This window comes from Porcisia hertigi, chromosome 32 (assembly GCF_017918235.1).
Source record: "Porcisia hertigi strain C119 chromosome 32, whole genome shotgun sequence".
Taxonomy (NCBI): Eukaryota; Euglenozoa; class Kinetoplastea; order Trypanosomatida; family Trypanosomatidae; genus Porcisia; species Porcisia hertigi.
In genome coordinates this window covers 822,438-838,656 of record NC_090591.1, presented here as the reverse complement: position 1 = coordinate 838,656, position 16,219 = coordinate 822,438, and the positions used below count along the sequence as shown (strand labels likewise).

At 54.6% G+C, this 16,219-nt stretch overlaps 5 protein-coding genes across 5 annotated transcripts; all 5 read left to right on the top strand.

Annotated features, from left to right (window-relative positions):
• Positions 1–329: 329 nt before the first annotated feature.
• JKF63_02577 (uncharacterized protein) lies at positions 330–3,581 on the top strand (the record flags this gene model as incomplete). The annotated part of the gene is made up of 1 exon (XM_067898602.1): positions 330–3,581. The coding sequence occupies one exon, from the start codon at positions 330–332 to the stop codon at positions 3,579–3,581; it is 3,252 nt and encodes a 1,083-aa protein (XP_067754759.1).
• Positions 3,582–5,665: 2,084 nt separating this feature from the next.
• Positions 5,666–6,067, top strand: JKF63_02576 (uncharacterized protein; the record flags this gene model as incomplete). The annotated part of the gene is made up of 1 exon (XM_067898601.1): positions 5,666–6,067. One exon carries the CDS (start codon positions 5,666–5,668, stop codon positions 6,065–6,067), a length of 402 nt encoding a protein of 133 aa, XP_067754758.1.
• A 984-nt stretch (positions 6,068–7,051) lies between these two features.
• On the top strand, positions 7,052–8,263 carry JKF63_02575 (uncharacterized protein; the record flags this gene model as incomplete). Its single annotated transcript, XM_067898600.1, has 1 exon — positions 7,052–8,263. One exon carries the CDS (start codon positions 7,052–7,054, stop codon positions 8,261–8,263), a length of 1,212 nt encoding a protein of 403 aa, XP_067754757.1.
• A 1,237-nt stretch (positions 8,264–9,500) lies between these two features.
• JKF63_02574 (uncharacterized protein) lies at positions 9,501–11,585 on the top strand (the record flags this gene model as incomplete). The annotated part of the gene is made up of 1 exon (XM_067898599.1): positions 9,501–11,585. The coding sequence occupies one exon, from the start codon at positions 9,501–9,503 to the stop codon at positions 11,583–11,585; it is 2,085 nt and encodes a 694-aa protein (XP_067754756.1).
• A 1,703-nt stretch (positions 11,586–13,288) lies between these two features.
• JKF63_02573 (uncharacterized protein) lies at positions 13,289–15,907 on the top strand (the record flags this gene model as incomplete). Its single annotated transcript, XM_067898598.1, has 1 exon — positions 13,289–15,907. One exon carries the CDS (start codon positions 13,289–13,291, stop codon positions 15,905–15,907), a length of 2,619 nt encoding a protein of 872 aa, XP_067754755.1.
• Positions 15,908–16,219: the final 312 nt, after the last annotated feature.

The following is a 16,219-nucleotide window of genomic DNA, read 5'->3' as shown; positions in this document are numbered from 1 at the left end:
AACAGCTGATTAACTAAGTTTTTTTTTTCACCTTTTATCATCTTGTCTGTGTGCCCGTGTTTCCCAAGCACGCTTGTTAGGGGTTTCCTTCGCTTTTCTTACAAAAGATTAAGGACGGGAGCACCTTACCAGTACAGCAACTCGGTACGAGCCCCATACACATACACACTATAGACCAGGAGAAACGGAAGCACACGATTCCTTAGTCCACTAGGCGCCGTGTTTTTTTTTCTGGTGCTAACCACTCCTCTTTTTCCCCAGAGGATAGCCACGTTTTAATCCTCGAGACTAGCATCAACGCCCCCCCCCTCTCCTTTTTTTTGCACATCATGGATTCCGATAATCTCATCGTGCTGCTGAGTGGACTGCGCTCCGCAGACAACCAGGCGCGGAAGTCTGCCGAGGAGCACTACAACAGTATGGTTGCCTCCAACCCCGTTTGGATGATGTGCGCCTTGGCGGAGATCAGTGCCACTTCGCAGGACCTGGGCGTGAGGACTATAAGCGTGGTGCTGCTGCGAAAGGTCTTCAACACCACTCCGTCGCCGTACGCCGCGTCCGACGCAGCAACGCGCGCTTCGGTCAAAGGACACATGCTTGCAGTGATCAACTCTGCGTGTCAGGGTGGCCTACGCACGCCTGCTGCGGCGTGCGTGAGTGCTCTGGCAGTTCAGATATTCAAGGAGAAGGAGGACTGGGATGAGCTGTGGACGAGCGTCATGACTATCCTCGGTGACGTCGAGGGCGACGCGGCGCTGAAGACGATCTGCTGTGAAATCGTTCAGACCACCTCGATGGCCATGGCTGGTTTCTTCCAAACTCACGCCGATACGCTGGCTAAGGGACTGGGAACGTGCTTCGCGCAGGCGACAGATAGTGCCGACCTCAAGAAGGCCGCCTTCGAGACGACAATTCGTTTGTCAAACGTAGGCATGGCCGACCATCTGCGGCCGTTGGTGCCGAAGATGCTGGGTATCATCGAGGCCTACCTGAACCAGGGGGAGTGGGAGTCGGTGGAGTCGATGTTGGAGGCTACTGTGGACGGGATATCGTCGAATATTAGCCTCTTCCAGCATGACGCCGAACACCTACTGGGGCTCATGATGCAGGTGGCGGCCGCGCCTCAGGTGGACGCCGGCGCGCGCCACATGGCGGTGGAGTTGATGCTGACATACTGCGAGGAAGTACCCAAGACTGTGCGTAAGGTGCCGCAGTTTGCCTCATCGTTCTTTGAGCTACTCTTTCAGTATACTCTGAACCCCGACTATGGCGCCAACTGGGACGTCACCGCTCGGGACAACGACGAGGACAACCTTGAGGAAAATTCTGATCTGGTGATCGGGTCGAGTGGGCTGGACCGCATTTCGAACGCGCTCGGCGGGCGAAAGCTTCAGAAGACGGCGCAGACACTCTTTGCGCAGAACATCAACTCGCCGCAGTGGCAGCATAGAAACGCTGCAGTGCTGCTGATCTGTTACGCTGGCGAGGGAATGCGTACCGTCTTTGCGTCGCAGCTGCCGTCGCTGGTTCAGATGGTCGTGCCGCACGTAAAGGACGAGTCCAAATATGTGCGCGCCAACGCGCTGGACTGCCTCGCCCAGCTCTCCCAAGATTTTACGCCGGAACTGCAGATGAAGGTGCACGGGGCCGTTCTTCCGGCCGTCGTTGCTGCGCTGCGCGATGACGTGCCACGTGTGGCGACATGCGCTGCGAACTGCTTGGACAGCTTCATTGACAGCGTGACGGGCGACGAGGATGAAGACGAGGAGGAGGATGGCCTCGACGAGTTCCGCGCCATCCTTCACCCGTACGTTGAGGTGATGTGTAGCGACTGTGTGGCAATGATCCGCGGGACGCAGCATTACTTTGTCCGCGAGGCCGCCCTGGGTGTGCTCTCTTCCGTGTCTTCGACCTGCAAGGGCATGTTGTTGCCATATGTGGAGGGGCTTGTTCCCGTCTACCAGGAGGTGCTCAGTTTTCCGGACACACCGGAGGCAATGAAGACGAAATGCAAGGCTATTGAGTGTGTGACGCTGCTTGCGTGCGGTGTTGGTCGCGACGCGTTTGCCAAGTACTCCCATGATGTGTGCAACTATCTGAAGGGGCTCTGTGCCGGTGGCCTCACCAATGATGATCCACGCACCCGTTTTGTGATGCGTGGCTGGACATGCATGGTGGAGTGCCTCAAGGACCAGGCCCAGCCGTACCTCTGCACCGTTATACCGATCCTTCTAAACATGATGAGCATGGAGTGCGACATGGAAATTGCGAACGTCGGCGTTGGCGAGGACGACGACGACGACGAGAAGTTGCCTGATGGTGTGGAGAAGATGCGCTTTGTCATTCCAGGCGTTGGAGAGCGTGTCGTGACGATTCACACGAGTCTCATCGAGGACAAGGAGTTGGCGTCCAACGTGATGTTCGCAATGTTGAAGGACCTCGGTGTCGGGCTGGCACCTTATTTCCGCGACATTGCAAACGCGGCTATTGGTCAGCTGTCGTTCATAGCTGGCGAGTCGATTCGTGAGAGCGGCGCTTCTATGCTCGACGAGATCCTGAAGTGCTATGAGGAGATGAAGGATCCGGCAGCACAGCAGCTGGCCGAGGCGGCCCTGCCGAAGCTGATGGAGGCGCTCGGCGAGGAGGCAGAGAACAGCGTCATGGAGGCAATGCTGCAGAGCATCGGCCGCTGTGTTAGCGTACATCCAGAGTTCATGAGTCCCACCAACACGGCTCTCGTGTGTGACAAAGTGATGGCGGCGCTGGAAGCTGTGGTGAAGCGCCGCGACGAGTGCCTGGAGAAGAAGGCAACAGAGAACGACGAGGACGAGCTTGACGCGCTCGAGGTGGAGGACGAGGAGGTGCAGCTCACCATCTCCTCTGTCTGCGATCTGATCGGCACCCTGCTTTCTTCCTCGAGGGAGGTGTTTGCGGCCCCGTTTCTCGCTAAGGCTTTCCCCGTCCTCGGTCAGTGGCTGCAGGCCTCAACAGACGACTTTTACATGACGCGTGCCGCCGGAATTCTAAGCGACTTTGTGACGCACGCGCCACAGTCGATAGTACCGTCACTGCCGCAGATCTGCGCGAGTTCGTTGACAATCGCGTCTTCCTCCACCAATGACGAATTGCTCCAGAGCGACTTTTACCTCATGAACGTCATTGTGCAGCTGCTTGGCTTGCACACGACGACCAACATGGGTGTCGACGGTAGCGAGTACGCTAGGCATGTGCAGCAGCTGGCCGCCAAGTACTTCTCATCGGATCTGGCGAAAAAGGAGGAGTACACGCACTGCACCTGCAACGTAGTCAGTCTGTATGTATCGCTGCTCAATTTCTACGGCACTACGACGCTCCAGGAGTTGGCAACAGCCATGCTGACAGAGGTTGGCAAGGCGCTGCCAGCGAAGGACGATGAGATAGAGGCCCGCCGCATCCACGATGTCGTTCTCGGGTGGGTAACGAGCCAACACCCCATCCTGCAGGCACTGCCCGGCTCTGCTGCCGGATTTTTGAGCTGCTTGAAGGCGGCCAATCCGAACTGCCTATCTGAGCAGGCAAAGCAGTACCTCGCCAGTTTGTAAGTGCCTCTGGTAGTGGTAGTGGCCGTGTGTGCGCATTGTTTGTATAAAAAGCATAAAGAAGGAGAGGAAAGTAGAGTTACATTGAAGAAACTGGGAAACAGATTGCCTCCTGCTGAGCAGGAGCTTGTCAGGATCTGAAGGGACATGGGGTGATGACTCTTATGAGGTGGGCCATAATCTGACGTGCCTCGTTTCCCCTGTTTTTCCTCGCCCCCCCCTCCTCCCCCCTTCCCTCCCTCCCCTCCCCTCCTTCTTCCTTTCCCTTTCACCTTTCGCGGATTTTCCTCTTGACTTGAAAAAAAAATGATTTCTCCCGACCCCGCAAGTCTGTGTGTGTGTTTGTGTGTGCGTTTGTGTGTGTGCGTTTCTTCCCTTCTTGTGGGCGTCTGTTCGCCTTCACGTTTGTAAGTGGTTCCCCCCCCCCTGTTTTTCAGGAAGAGGAGGAGGGGTTGGGTGGGTGTTTACACAATCCAAAAAAAAAAAGGCGCGCAGGGGGGAAAGTCTGTGGAGCAACAATTGGAGAGTTGTTGACGCATAGGAGTCCCAATCTGGATTTTAGGAATATGCTTGCATACATTTCAGAGGAGGAGAGATCTTAGGGATGTCTCTCTGTACACTCTTGTGAGCGGTGCTTTTTTTTTTTTATAAATGCTGATAGAGGATCTGTCTGTCTGCCTTTCTTCACAAACACACTGTCACTGACAAATCCATTTATAAATGTGTTTAAATCTAGGCCGCAATTTTTTTCTCTCTATCTTTATCCCCCCCCCCCCCTCTGACGCACCCTCTCAACACCCGTTCCTCCCCTCTTTTTTTTTTCTGGCGTCTTTTTCCTGTTTGTTCCCTGTTGACGGATAGCTCGAATTTCATTGGTTGTTGTTAGTATTGGTCCCTTCCTCCCTCCCCCCTCCCTCCCCCCCATCAACACACCGGAGGAGTCTGCGCTCTTTTCGTGGTGCAGAGCGTGACGCTGCATTGATTCCATTCTCTTTGCTTCGGATGTCTGTGTTGTGTTCCTTTCTTTTACCCCGATGCGGGTTCAACGGTACCTTTGCAATGGTTGTACAATGTGCGTGTGCGTGAGCGTTTTTTTTTTTCGGTCACCTTTTTTTTTCGCTAGTGTGCTCATAAATATATGTCTGTCGCTTTGTTCATGTCGCATCGCCAAGTTTAAACATCCAAAGGACGGTGTTCTCTTTGGGTTGGACGCCAATTCACCCACATAAGAGGAATAGGAGGGCCCGGTGACGAAGGGGGGGGGGTGGGGGAGGCGTTGCCACGTGGAACGTGTGGTATCGAGTTATTGAGTGTTGGTGACTCTGTGGGGCCCAGCGAAGTTGGTGCAGATGCATGGCAGCCGTCCGATACACTTCCACAGATACACATGGAGTCGTCATGTACACGTACATCCTAGATGAAAAGTATGGCGGAAAGGGAGGTGCGATGGTATAGGGCACTTCCCATTGGAGGGCAACTCCCCGCGGATCCACCAACGCTCTCTGTGGGAGTGACAAGCATCCACTTTATTTCCCCAAGTGGAAACCCTTCCTCCTCATTGGCCCTGTCTGCATTCTTTTTTATCTGGTGACCGCCCACATTTTCTCTCACTTCCCATATTCTTCATCTGCTGTCTCTTTCCCTATAACATAACCCCTCCGTTCAATAAACAAACCAAACACATATACACACACACACACACACACACACACATTCCACGTCATTGATTGTTTCTTGGGGGTTTAAAAAATTCAGAGAAGTGGAGAAATCAGCGACATGCGAGTCGCACAAGCTGAAAAGGTATTTTATTTTGTACTCCCCTCCTCCTGCTCCCCCTGCTCCTCCTGCTCCTCCTGCTCCCCCTGCTCCATCCTCTGTTTTACTGCAGAGTCTCTCGACTTCTCTCAGCGCTCCCGAGAGGGAGTAAAGGTTTAGAGCGGCGCTTTCAATTTATCCAAAAGAGAGAGAGAGAGAGGGGGGTTGAGAGCGCGCGCACACACAAACAGCAACAAAAAAGACACGCAGCTTTATCCAGGAAGGCGAGCAGTAAATACATTCAACGACAACGTTACTTGGACAGGTTGGAGATGGGCAGCTACTCTAGCCGGGAGTGGTTTGATCCCTACGCCATCAACACCCCCCTTGCTGGTGTCTGTGCGGTCTCATGCCTCTTTAACAGCGTCCCGAATGGCACGCTGCGAATTTCCAACGTCTACACCAATGTTACACTGCTTGTTCTTCTTGGCTGCTCCACCGGGGCGAGCAATTCGCTGCACATGCCGCTGTTGGGCGCGCAGATGGGTCTCGCAGCGTCGCTGCTTTTCACGTTGGGCGCACCGCTGAGAATTCTTTTCACCAGTCGGCTCTTTCCGCGCTCCGTGCATTACGGTATTGGTACGTTCTACACTACTTATCACGCGATGCAGGTGCAGAAGGCGCTGCACTACTTTGAGGATGCAGGGGAAGACGACGAAGATGAAAGGTTTTAGCTCTTGGCTCCCCGCTACAAAGAGATGAGAGAATTCGCGGCCACTTCCGCTACCACGCGCGTGTGAACTGATGGCTGCGTGTGTCTGTCTGTGTGTGTCTGTGTGTGTAGCGATGTGTGTCGAAAGCGATCGAATGCAACGATGCTCACGCCACAACGCGTTGACAAGATACTGGCTTTGACAAGAGCATTTGTTGATATTGCTTTGAATTACGCACAGCCGACTATTCCCCTGCTCCAATGTGTATGCATGCGCCTGATGTGCCCAAGTGCGTCGTCTACACATCGATCTACTTGATAGGCACTCCTGCTGTGGTTCACTGCACTTTTCTTCGTATTTTTACAGCAAAGCGCTTTCCTGTGAAGAGCGGAGCAGCGAAAACCGAGGCAACACGGAATTCACAACAGACGACGAAACAGGGTACACACACACACACACACACACGAGGAGCTCCAGATTTATACGCAGTTGCCCACGAAAGGTGGTCGTTCGGAGGGGGGGGGCATTTTAAATTAGTGGTTCTGCGTGGTCGCGGCACATGACCGCCGTCTCGAGGTCCCTCTTATCCTCTCCCCTCATTTCCTCTTTACGTGTGAGTCTGGCCCGCATTTGCCGCTTCAGGTGGTGCACTGGATCACGACGTTTTTCCTCCCCTTCTTCGCGCCCCGCTTCGCTCGGCCTATTCTAAAAAAAAATCATTTGTGTCATGCTACTTGCTGCTGCTACACTTCCTCTTCGTGCATCTCTGCATCATCTTGCCCCCTTCATATATACACATACACACATTCATTAGCACGTGCACACGGTTTCCCGCACACCCTGCCAATTTTTCAGGGCTGGTGTCAGGACTGTGACCCTCCACTCGAAAGAAAAAAAAGAAAACGGCAATACAAACACACGAACAAAAAGCGTACTGTGTGGCATGCACAGGGGGTGTACTGTGATCTACGCGCACGCCAACATATTTAACAGGTGCACTTGAAAATGGAAGATCGAAACTCTGTGGCATCGAGCGTCTTCTTCACCGGCGTCTCTCTCGTAATCGAGAAGGAAAAATTGCGTCAGCACTTCGAGTCCGTCGGCCATGTCATAAATTTTATCATTTTTGGCCCTGCGCCAGGGAAGGACTTCCGCTATGGCATTGCTGGATACATGGACGCGCAGACAGCTGAGGAGGCGATTCGCCGTCTTGACGGGACCACCTTCGGAGAGCGCGCGATGCGCGTGACGGCGGCGCGCAGCACCACACTCCACGGACCGGCGCGTGCAGGGCCCGGCGGCGGCGGCAGTGGCCCCGCCGACCACACCACTTTCCGAAAGCGGCCCCGAGAGCCGTACCCGTCTCCACACTCGTCACGTCCTCCTTTTAGTCCTGGAATGACCTCTGGCAGTGGCATGCGTGCTCCCGTCGCGCGTGCCCCATTCTCTCCGCAGCAGTCACACCAACAGGGGCAGTCACAGCAGCCAGCCACTGACAAGACTGGGCGAGAGATGCTGCAGTTTCCCCGATTCTTCACGGATCCGATTCTCGGCCGTGACGGCTCCCTCGTACTTGACGCGCTGCGGGGCATGACAACAGAGGACGCATACGCGGCGGTGGAGCAATTACGCGTGTTGGCGCTAGAGCGTCCGATCGAGGCAAAGCGCCTGCTGCACAACAACCCGGCGCTAAAATCAGCGGTGGTCATGACACTTCAACACGCTGGACGAATTCCCCTGGGCGCATTGCCCCGTGATGCGTACCAGTCGAAAAAGGCAGCGGAGGCAGAGGCAAAGCTGGCGCAGCCCCGGCCACCGACGCCGACGCCGACGCCGACGCCGCCTTCCGTCCCCGAAGCTCCTCAGCAGACGCCCCAGCAGCCTTCGGCGCAGCCGGCTAAGAAAGAGGCAAAGCCCGTTGCCAAAAATGATGAAGCGCGTGGTGGCCGCAAACGCAACACCGTCGCCAGTGGGGCGTCTTCTTCCTCAGCGGCTGTCCCCTCTGGCTCCCAGACATCTGCCCTGTTGCCCCCGACACCGATTTCGGAGGCGGAGCGCGATGAGGTGCTGGACCTCATTCAGAACATGAGCGAGGAGGATGTGGAGCGGGTGTTGACCATGTCGGCGCGTGACTTGGCGCAGGTACCGGATCTAGCGCAGCGGAAGCAGCTGGAGGTTTTGCAGAGGCGCCTCTTGCAGATGTCTCAAGATCTATGATGTCAAGAGGGCGGTGCGCGAGGGCAACTGAAGCGGTCTGGAGCAGTGGGGCGTGGAGAGGGTGCGAGTGGACGAGGACGCGGCACTGGCTTCCTCTGTCTGTCTGTCCCCCCTCCCCTCCCCTCCCCCCTGCAGGTGTGTTTCAGCTTCTTTGGGAGGCTTTCCGATTTCATTTTGGTGTAATCTATGGAGTGTGTGAAGGCCCACTTCATTTCGTGGGGACGTGTGTGTATCTCGGTGTGGGGTCATCAGGAAGGGGGGATGGTTGGTCTCATGGTTGGCATCTCCCCACATGCGCCACACCTCTCCTTTCCGTCCCCTCCCCCTCAGACCGAGCGCGTGTTGGGTTGCTAATCCAAGAAGAGAGGGGGAACAACGAATGATCCAGACGCTGCTGAACGAAGGCGAACCAGAAAGAGGCGACACGACACACACTTAGGGTAGGTGCCCGAGGGAGCTGCAGCGGCGGGAGGGGGTTCACACGGTCACAGACCCTCCCTCCCCCTTCCTCGAAGCAATTTTTCATACAGAGACACCAAGAGGCAGCACTCCTCCTCTCTCCATAGTATGCGACGTCTCCCTATCAGATCACAGCGCCACGAACCATAGTTGCGTGTTGTGGAGAGCTGCCGAAAAAGTTGCTGGGAAATGCCTTTTCCTTTGTATCGACTCGTTGTTGTCACTCCTGTCACTCCCACCGCCCTATTTAGCTCGGTGTGGTCTACTCTGATTCACTGGGCTTGACGGGGTGGGGGACCTCCCTCAGTGTAAGTTTTACTTCCTCCGCCCTCCTCCTCGTTTTTTTTTTTTTTCTCCCCCCCTTCATTTTAGAGTCTGGAACCACGCACTTCTACATCGACTGCTACGCAAGGAAGCCGCCATCGAAGCCGTTACCCTGCAGAGCACGGAAATGGTCAGCACAGTTTTATTTTCATGCATTTTTCCCCTGGGGGCTTCTCTGTTAATTTTCACAGTTTACACACACTTTTGATGGTTTTGCATCACTTTGCTTCTGCACCGTCTTTTTTTGTGTTCACACTATTTCAATCGGAAAAGTCGCTACACTGACAGCCGCGTTCACGCACTGAAAAAAAAAACGCCGATTTTCTCTTTTTTTTCCCCGAAGATCTCATTAGCCTAAACACACAGGCAGACATACGCACGCCTAAGTGGGCACGCAAGCGCTCTCAACTTTTCTTTCCCTACTGTCACGAGATACATGAACGTACATGGCGTCATGAGCTCTCAAACACGTCGGATGCGCCTCTACTTTGTGGACTCGTCTGACGATGGGGCCTCTCACGAGGCAGTCATAGAAGTTGGGTCGTTACCTGACGATGGCGAGGTCACCGTCGAGAGCTCCACGCGCGGAGCGGTGTCCACTGGTGCCGTTCGCCAGCCGTTCCCCAGCGGAGAAGAGGTGGAGAGCAAGCGTTTCCACCAGGGTGACAAAGATGGCGGGTGGCTCTCCTCCGTCTTGTACAAAGGCGCCAATGCAGTGGCTGGTCTTCTTACTGGGCCAAGAAGCACCGTGCCGTACGGAAGTGGCGGCGACACATCCCCTAACCGGCGCCTGACACCTTCCAGCCTTGGTGACGGTGGCGACAGAGCAGCTGGTCGCCACACCACAGGTCGGCGCATCAGCAGCAGCAGCAGTGATGGTGGCTGGGAGTATGACGGGTCTCGGAGCCGCAGCATAACGGAGTCGGTACCGTCTACCGACTCGGCGACCCCCTGGGAAGACAGAGGTGACTTGGAGGGAGGCAGCGAGTACGATCAGGTGAATTTGGATCTAAAAGATACTGTCTTATTATTTATGGAGACCGGCTCTGACGTGTTTCTGAACATCATCCTTGCGACTCTCAAAGCCAGCACTGAGCTTGTCGATGGAGAGATCTTTCAAATCGTAAGTAGAAGCCCGGCACTACTGAAGGTGTTCCTGGATTCTGGTCGCGTGGACATTGACGATGCTCGTGTGCAGTCGGTCGTGCAAGCGAAGCTTGACGAGGTCCTCGACGGCGACCCCTACAACGGCGACGTCGTCCCTGGGGATTTGCTCAGCTACGTTCGGTACCTGTGTAGCATTCGCACAAGTCGCATCACCTTTCAGCAGATGGTTCTTCTGCGCTACTCCGGTTTCGACTACGTGGAGCTCCTCATCGACTACCCGTATCTCCTGGAGAACCTGCAAAAGCCAAGTCTCTGTTTGTTCGTGGTCTTGGACTTGCTGCATTACATCAACATCGCATTTAGCTGTCTTAGCGTGCTGGTCACGTTGCTATTCGTGGCATTGGTGACCTGGACGGTGGTGTTTTGGTTCCGGCAGCCCGATAACAGAAACAACGGGTATTGGACGATCATCACATACATTGGCGGCTACGTGGTGAGTATCGTCGCGACTATGCGAGCGGAAGAAGGCAAGATCAAGCGATATGACAATCAAATTTGGCGCTACCCAGATAACACCTTTCGCATTGTACCGATCATCCCCGTGTACGAGATGATGCTGAGCTACGTCTCTCTGCGATACGAACTTTTGGCAGACTCGAGGCGCTTTTTCATTATTCGCTACGACCTCCGCAACGGCACGTTCGTCCAGCAGATCATCAACGGACTGTTCTACGCCCTGCCGCAACTGATTGTGCAGACGTTCTTTTTCTTCGGCGATTATGACACAAGCCAGTTTAAGGAAGGCGTTGTCTTTTACTGGGTGATCCTAGGCTCTTCGAGCACGTTGATACTCATGTCCATCTTGGCTCTCTACCGCATCGCCTTATTCACGCACTCCTGCAGCGAACGAGGATTTGCACTTCTGTCAAGCCAAAACAACACAACTGAAGGCCACATCCGCATGCTCGCCCGCCGTGTCCGTCCATCCGACATCGCTACAAAGTTGCTGATCTTCTTTTCCATGCTCTTTTTCATTGCCGATGCTGTGACCCTCATCATTTTCTTGTTGGAGCTAAGGTCTGGCAGCCGTGGTGTGATTGTGTTCACCGCCATTGACGTGGCCATTGTCGGTATTTCTATCATTCTTGTGGCGGCTGTATACGTCAACCTGCCTTTGTCGCGAGGGATGGGCGCCATCTGTGTTCCCGCGCTGCTGCTGGAAATCGCCTTTATTGCGTTGTTGCGCGCGAACACAAATTATCCGGATTTGAAGCTCTTCGATGACCACCCCAGGGTATGGGTGATACCAAGCCTTGTGGCCTTTGGAGCGCTTTGCGTTTCTTTCGTAACTTGGATTGTCATGCTACTTCTGGAGTTCTTCCGCGGTGCGCGCATCACGCAGCAGGCGTTAGATCACTATCTCTTGGTGTAACACTGTACTACAACGCTTAGCACAACACTATTGCCGCTTTGGTTCTCTTGTGCGGAGGCGAAAGGCATTCTTTTTGTCTCTTCCAAGGCCGTTTTCATTTTTGAAGTTTCTCCTGTCATTCCACGTCTGCCCTGCTCTGCTCTGCTCTGCTCTGCTCTGTGTGTGCGTGTGTGTTATGTGTCTGAGTTTTACATCTGTACTTTGTGTGTCTCTCCCCTTCCCCCAGTTACCCTATTTCTGCCGCTTTTGTGGACATGAGCTGATAAAGGAAGAGGCCAGGTGTGTGCGTGTGTGTGAAGCGCACGCTTGCGCAATCTCTCTTTCCCCCCTTCCTCCTCCTCCTCCTCCTCCTCTTTTACATACATTTCCTTGCCTACGCAGATGATCATGACCTCCCCCTCCCCCTCTCCCCCGCGCACGATTCGCAGGCTTTCACGTGGTGCACCTCTTACGGTGGCTGAGACTCCCTCTGAGTGGGGCAAGTGGGGACGGGTGAGTTGAGCTCGAGTCACGCCGACGCTCCCCCTCCCTCCCTCCCTTATGATAATGAATGTAACAAGCGATCTTCAAATTTACACATCGCTACTCTGCGAAGTTCAAGCCAGCGCCCAACCGTCGACGTCCGTAGCGCTGTATCGCTCGAACTTTCATGCGTCGTAGGCATCTGACCATCCCAAACACCAGAGGCATTTTTTTGCATAGTCAGGGGGAGGGCAGTTGCGTGACCTCTAGAGTGCGTGTTTGTATGTGTGTGTGGGGGGGGGGGGAGGAGGGGGGGGGGAGGTGAGTAGTAGACGACGCATACACCGCGCTGAGGCATTTTATTCCCCCCTTCTCCCTCCTTCATCCTCTGGTTCCAAAAAAAGCACCACCAGCAAAAAAAAAAACAAGGTGACGGTTTCTGTCTTTGCCATGTGAGCGCACCTTTGCATATTGACATCATTTGCTCGTTATACCATCTGATGTGTGTGTGTGTGTGTGTCTGGGTTTTCCTTTTTTTTTCCACTTCCCTCTATCCCGTTCACCCCCTTGCGCATGCGAGAGTCTCGAAAGAGGGAGGAGGTTGAACTCACATGAATGTGTAGGAACCAACTGGCACCGAAAACACATCGCGCTCTCTACTTTTTCCCTCCCTTCTCTCTGGTCTCTCACTAGACCGGTTTGCCGTACACTCATCAGTGTGACATTTGATCAAAGAGCAGCACATTTCACATATCCATCTACACACAAACAGGCGTATCACCGTTGGCGTGTAGGTGGAGTCGGGCGGGAGGGAGAGGGGGAGAGAGAGGGCTCTGGAACAGCGCTCTTTCACGCCCGCAGATCCTGTTTTCTGACCTGCTTTGCACCGGTTGCGCTTTGGTTTCAACGAGACCGGAATCTCTTCTAAAGGTTCGATTTTTGGAATAAAAAAAACACGCACACGCCATATTTGCGTACATTCGTGTGTATTTAGGTGTTGCTTCTCATTACCACCTTTCTGTTGTTTTTTTTTCTCAGCGCTCTGGCATACGTCGCATTGTCTTGATTGAGTGCACCCCCGTCTATGCAGCATCAAGCTTTAGGTGATACGCAGACACACGTACACACATGCTACAAGCGTAGACCCACCATACACAGATCGACTTTTATGATTTTTTTTGTTTTTGTCGGTATATATATAGTTTCTTTGTTTTTTTTTCTTCGTACATCGAGAATCCACAATGAGCATGGTCCAGTTACACACCCATTTTGTAGCTGCGCGCAACTACGCCGATGTGAGGGCGGTCATTGGACTTCTAAAAAGGCCGATCGACGCCAAAGACTTCGAGAGAGACAACGGTGCGTCTTACATTCCTTCCGTGTGTGGAAGCACCATACATTTGGGTGATCCGCTGAATGGGCTCTCATATTCGACTGAGCCATCGTCACCGAAAACGAAGAGCTCGGGTTTCACAGCTAATGTTGACACGGCGGGTACTTCATTCACACACGATGCATCCGGGACGTCGAAGAGACCACCAGCTGCCGTGGGTGATGCGAGTGCGGCAGCAGAGAACGAGGGCGCTACTCTATCCTCGATTCATCGGTCGTTAAAATCGTCGACACCGAACGACTCGCGGTCGCGGCTGAGTCGCCCCGCGTCTATGACAGAAGTCAAGCGACACCGACCAAAGGTGCTGTGCATATGGGACGTGGACGACACCCTTGTCGCATCTGGAGTCAGCGGAGTTCGTCAAAACTCCATGTTCCGGGATTCCGAGCTGGTTGCGCTGTTCCGCGGCGCCGGTGATACGGCACGTCACTTGTTTCTGTCGCAGGGGAGCATCGACGACATCTTTGAGAAGCCGAGCGGGCGAATGCGGTGCCTACGGCCCTTTCTAGAGCGCACCGCCGGTTTCAGCGGCGGTGCGTGCTCGAAAGCGGACGACTCGAGTCGCTCCTCCTCGGCCTCACGCGCGTCTCGCGGAGGCGACAAAAGGAAGAAATTCTCTTTAGCGAGTGCATTCCGTTGCGGGGGTGGTGACCAAACGAAGGAGCAGCCGTTTTCGGTGTCATCGACGTGCAATGGCGGAGGCGTGCCGCCCCAAGTCACGGCCACCAACAGCTCCTCTAACTATCACGATTTGCGGCACTTTGCACCGGGCACAGTTGTAGTACGCCTCGCCACTGTAGGGGATCGCAGCGAAACGGTAGAGGACGCTGCTTTTTTGGACGACCCAAATGCGTTGCCGACGTGCAGCCGTACCTTCAACGGGCAGGTGGATGACAAAGCGGAACGGGTGGGTCGATGGCTCCTTCTCCGACCGGAGGTGTGGGGCATAACACTGGCGTCAATGAGCATGTTCTTCCCGCCTTCACCCAACACAGCGTATGTGAACGGAAAAATATACCGCAAGATGGACGTGGTCTGGTCACTTGCCATGAGCGGCGAGTGGGATTCCGTTTTCTTCATGGACAACAACCTCTCAGAGGTGGGCGTGGTGCGATATGGCCTCCAAATGTCTGACTTGCTCGATTTACGAAGTCAGCGCAGGGTGCACCTTCTGTTTCAGGCGGATTATTTGCTCCTCGCGATCTCAGCCAAGTTGAGCGCACTGGAGCTGCAGCACGGCCGCGACGTCACCAAACCACCTGACACCGCAGGACTCTCGTCATCCCTCAAAACGAAGCGCAATGGTAATAGCCCGGCCATCCATGCACAAAAAGCACCAGCTGTCACTGCGACCAGCTCCAGTTTGTCAGAGAAGGCACCAAAAAGTAGCAACGCGGAGGAGACGTGTGAGTTGACGCTCTCTAAATCTGCAGTGATGTCTAGCTGTGGCAGCGTTGGCCGAACAGGTTCCCGAAGGGGTGGTCTATTCAACAGCAACGCGCTTCAGGGGTCACCTAGGGTGGGGCGCTCATGTATACGGAGCCCAGCCAATAACGGTGTTGACGACGACGTGAACATCGTGCGTGCAAACGGGGACGACAACGCACTCTCGCATTCTGATTTAACGTTGACGGCAGTGGCACAAGGCCCATGCGAATCAAGCAGCAGCGGCAACTCTGTAGACTTGGATCACATGTCTCTCACGTTATCCTCTTCCTCCTCCAATCATGTCCACATCCACGGGGGCGACGAAGGAGACCACGGAACCCCCGCGATCACGTCGCTCGACTCCATAGTGCGCCAGCTGAAGCCCCCCCGCAAGGATGTGGCCTTGATTGTGGTGAATCTGCACATGTCATCTGAGGCATATCGTCAGGTGCTTACTGCTGCACGCACCAATGACACTGGGCAGCGCAGCATGCAGCGCACTGGCAGCGGCCCGTACAGGTTTGTGGGCCAGCCGGTGTTTGTCGGGGATCGAAGCTGTACCGATGAGCAGTACGAGGCTGTCCTCAAGTACTTCCAAGAAGCTGAGAATACGCTGCTCCAGCTCATTGACGAAGAGATGCGGATCAACGGCTTTGTGAATTTCACCAAGTCGAGTCGCTGGATGCCGAGCACACGTATGGTGTACGCGCCGTTTCGTGTGCGGCCGACGTGTGTGCCACATATGCTCAACTTCTACAAGTCTTTCTTTGAAGACTTGGAGGAGCGGCTGGTTGCCCCGCTACAGCGCACAGGTGGGACGGGTGCGTCAGGCATGCTGCAGACAGAAGCGCAGCGGCAGTACTACGTGTTGCAACGCGTTCTGCCTTTCATCGACCCGTATTTAACGGGTGATCTTGGTCGCATCCTCTTTGACATGTATGTCACGGACGGCAGCATCCCGCGCTCGCTGGCGGAGCAGCTGCGGAAGGCGATCGCCAAAACGCGGGCCCGCCTTGATCCCGGACACGAGAGGAGATGACTGTGATTGTGTGGTCTTTGCCCCCTTTTGGTGTGCGAGGGGTTTTCAAGTGAGTCCTGCAAAGGAATACGGTACAACATGTGTCTTTGAACACGCGGTCGCACCGTGTCGTGTCGTGCGTATATATATGTATATATATGTCGCGCCTCTCCCTGATATTGCTCACGTCACCCTGGAATTAAGATTCTGGTGGTCTTTCCGTCGGTGAAGCCAAAAGGCCTGCAGCATGTCCTCGGGATCGAAGTCTGTCGGCTTGTTGGTGTCGGCGGAGAGGGGGCCTGTGTTAGTGATGTGTCGAAAGGGCACCCGTAG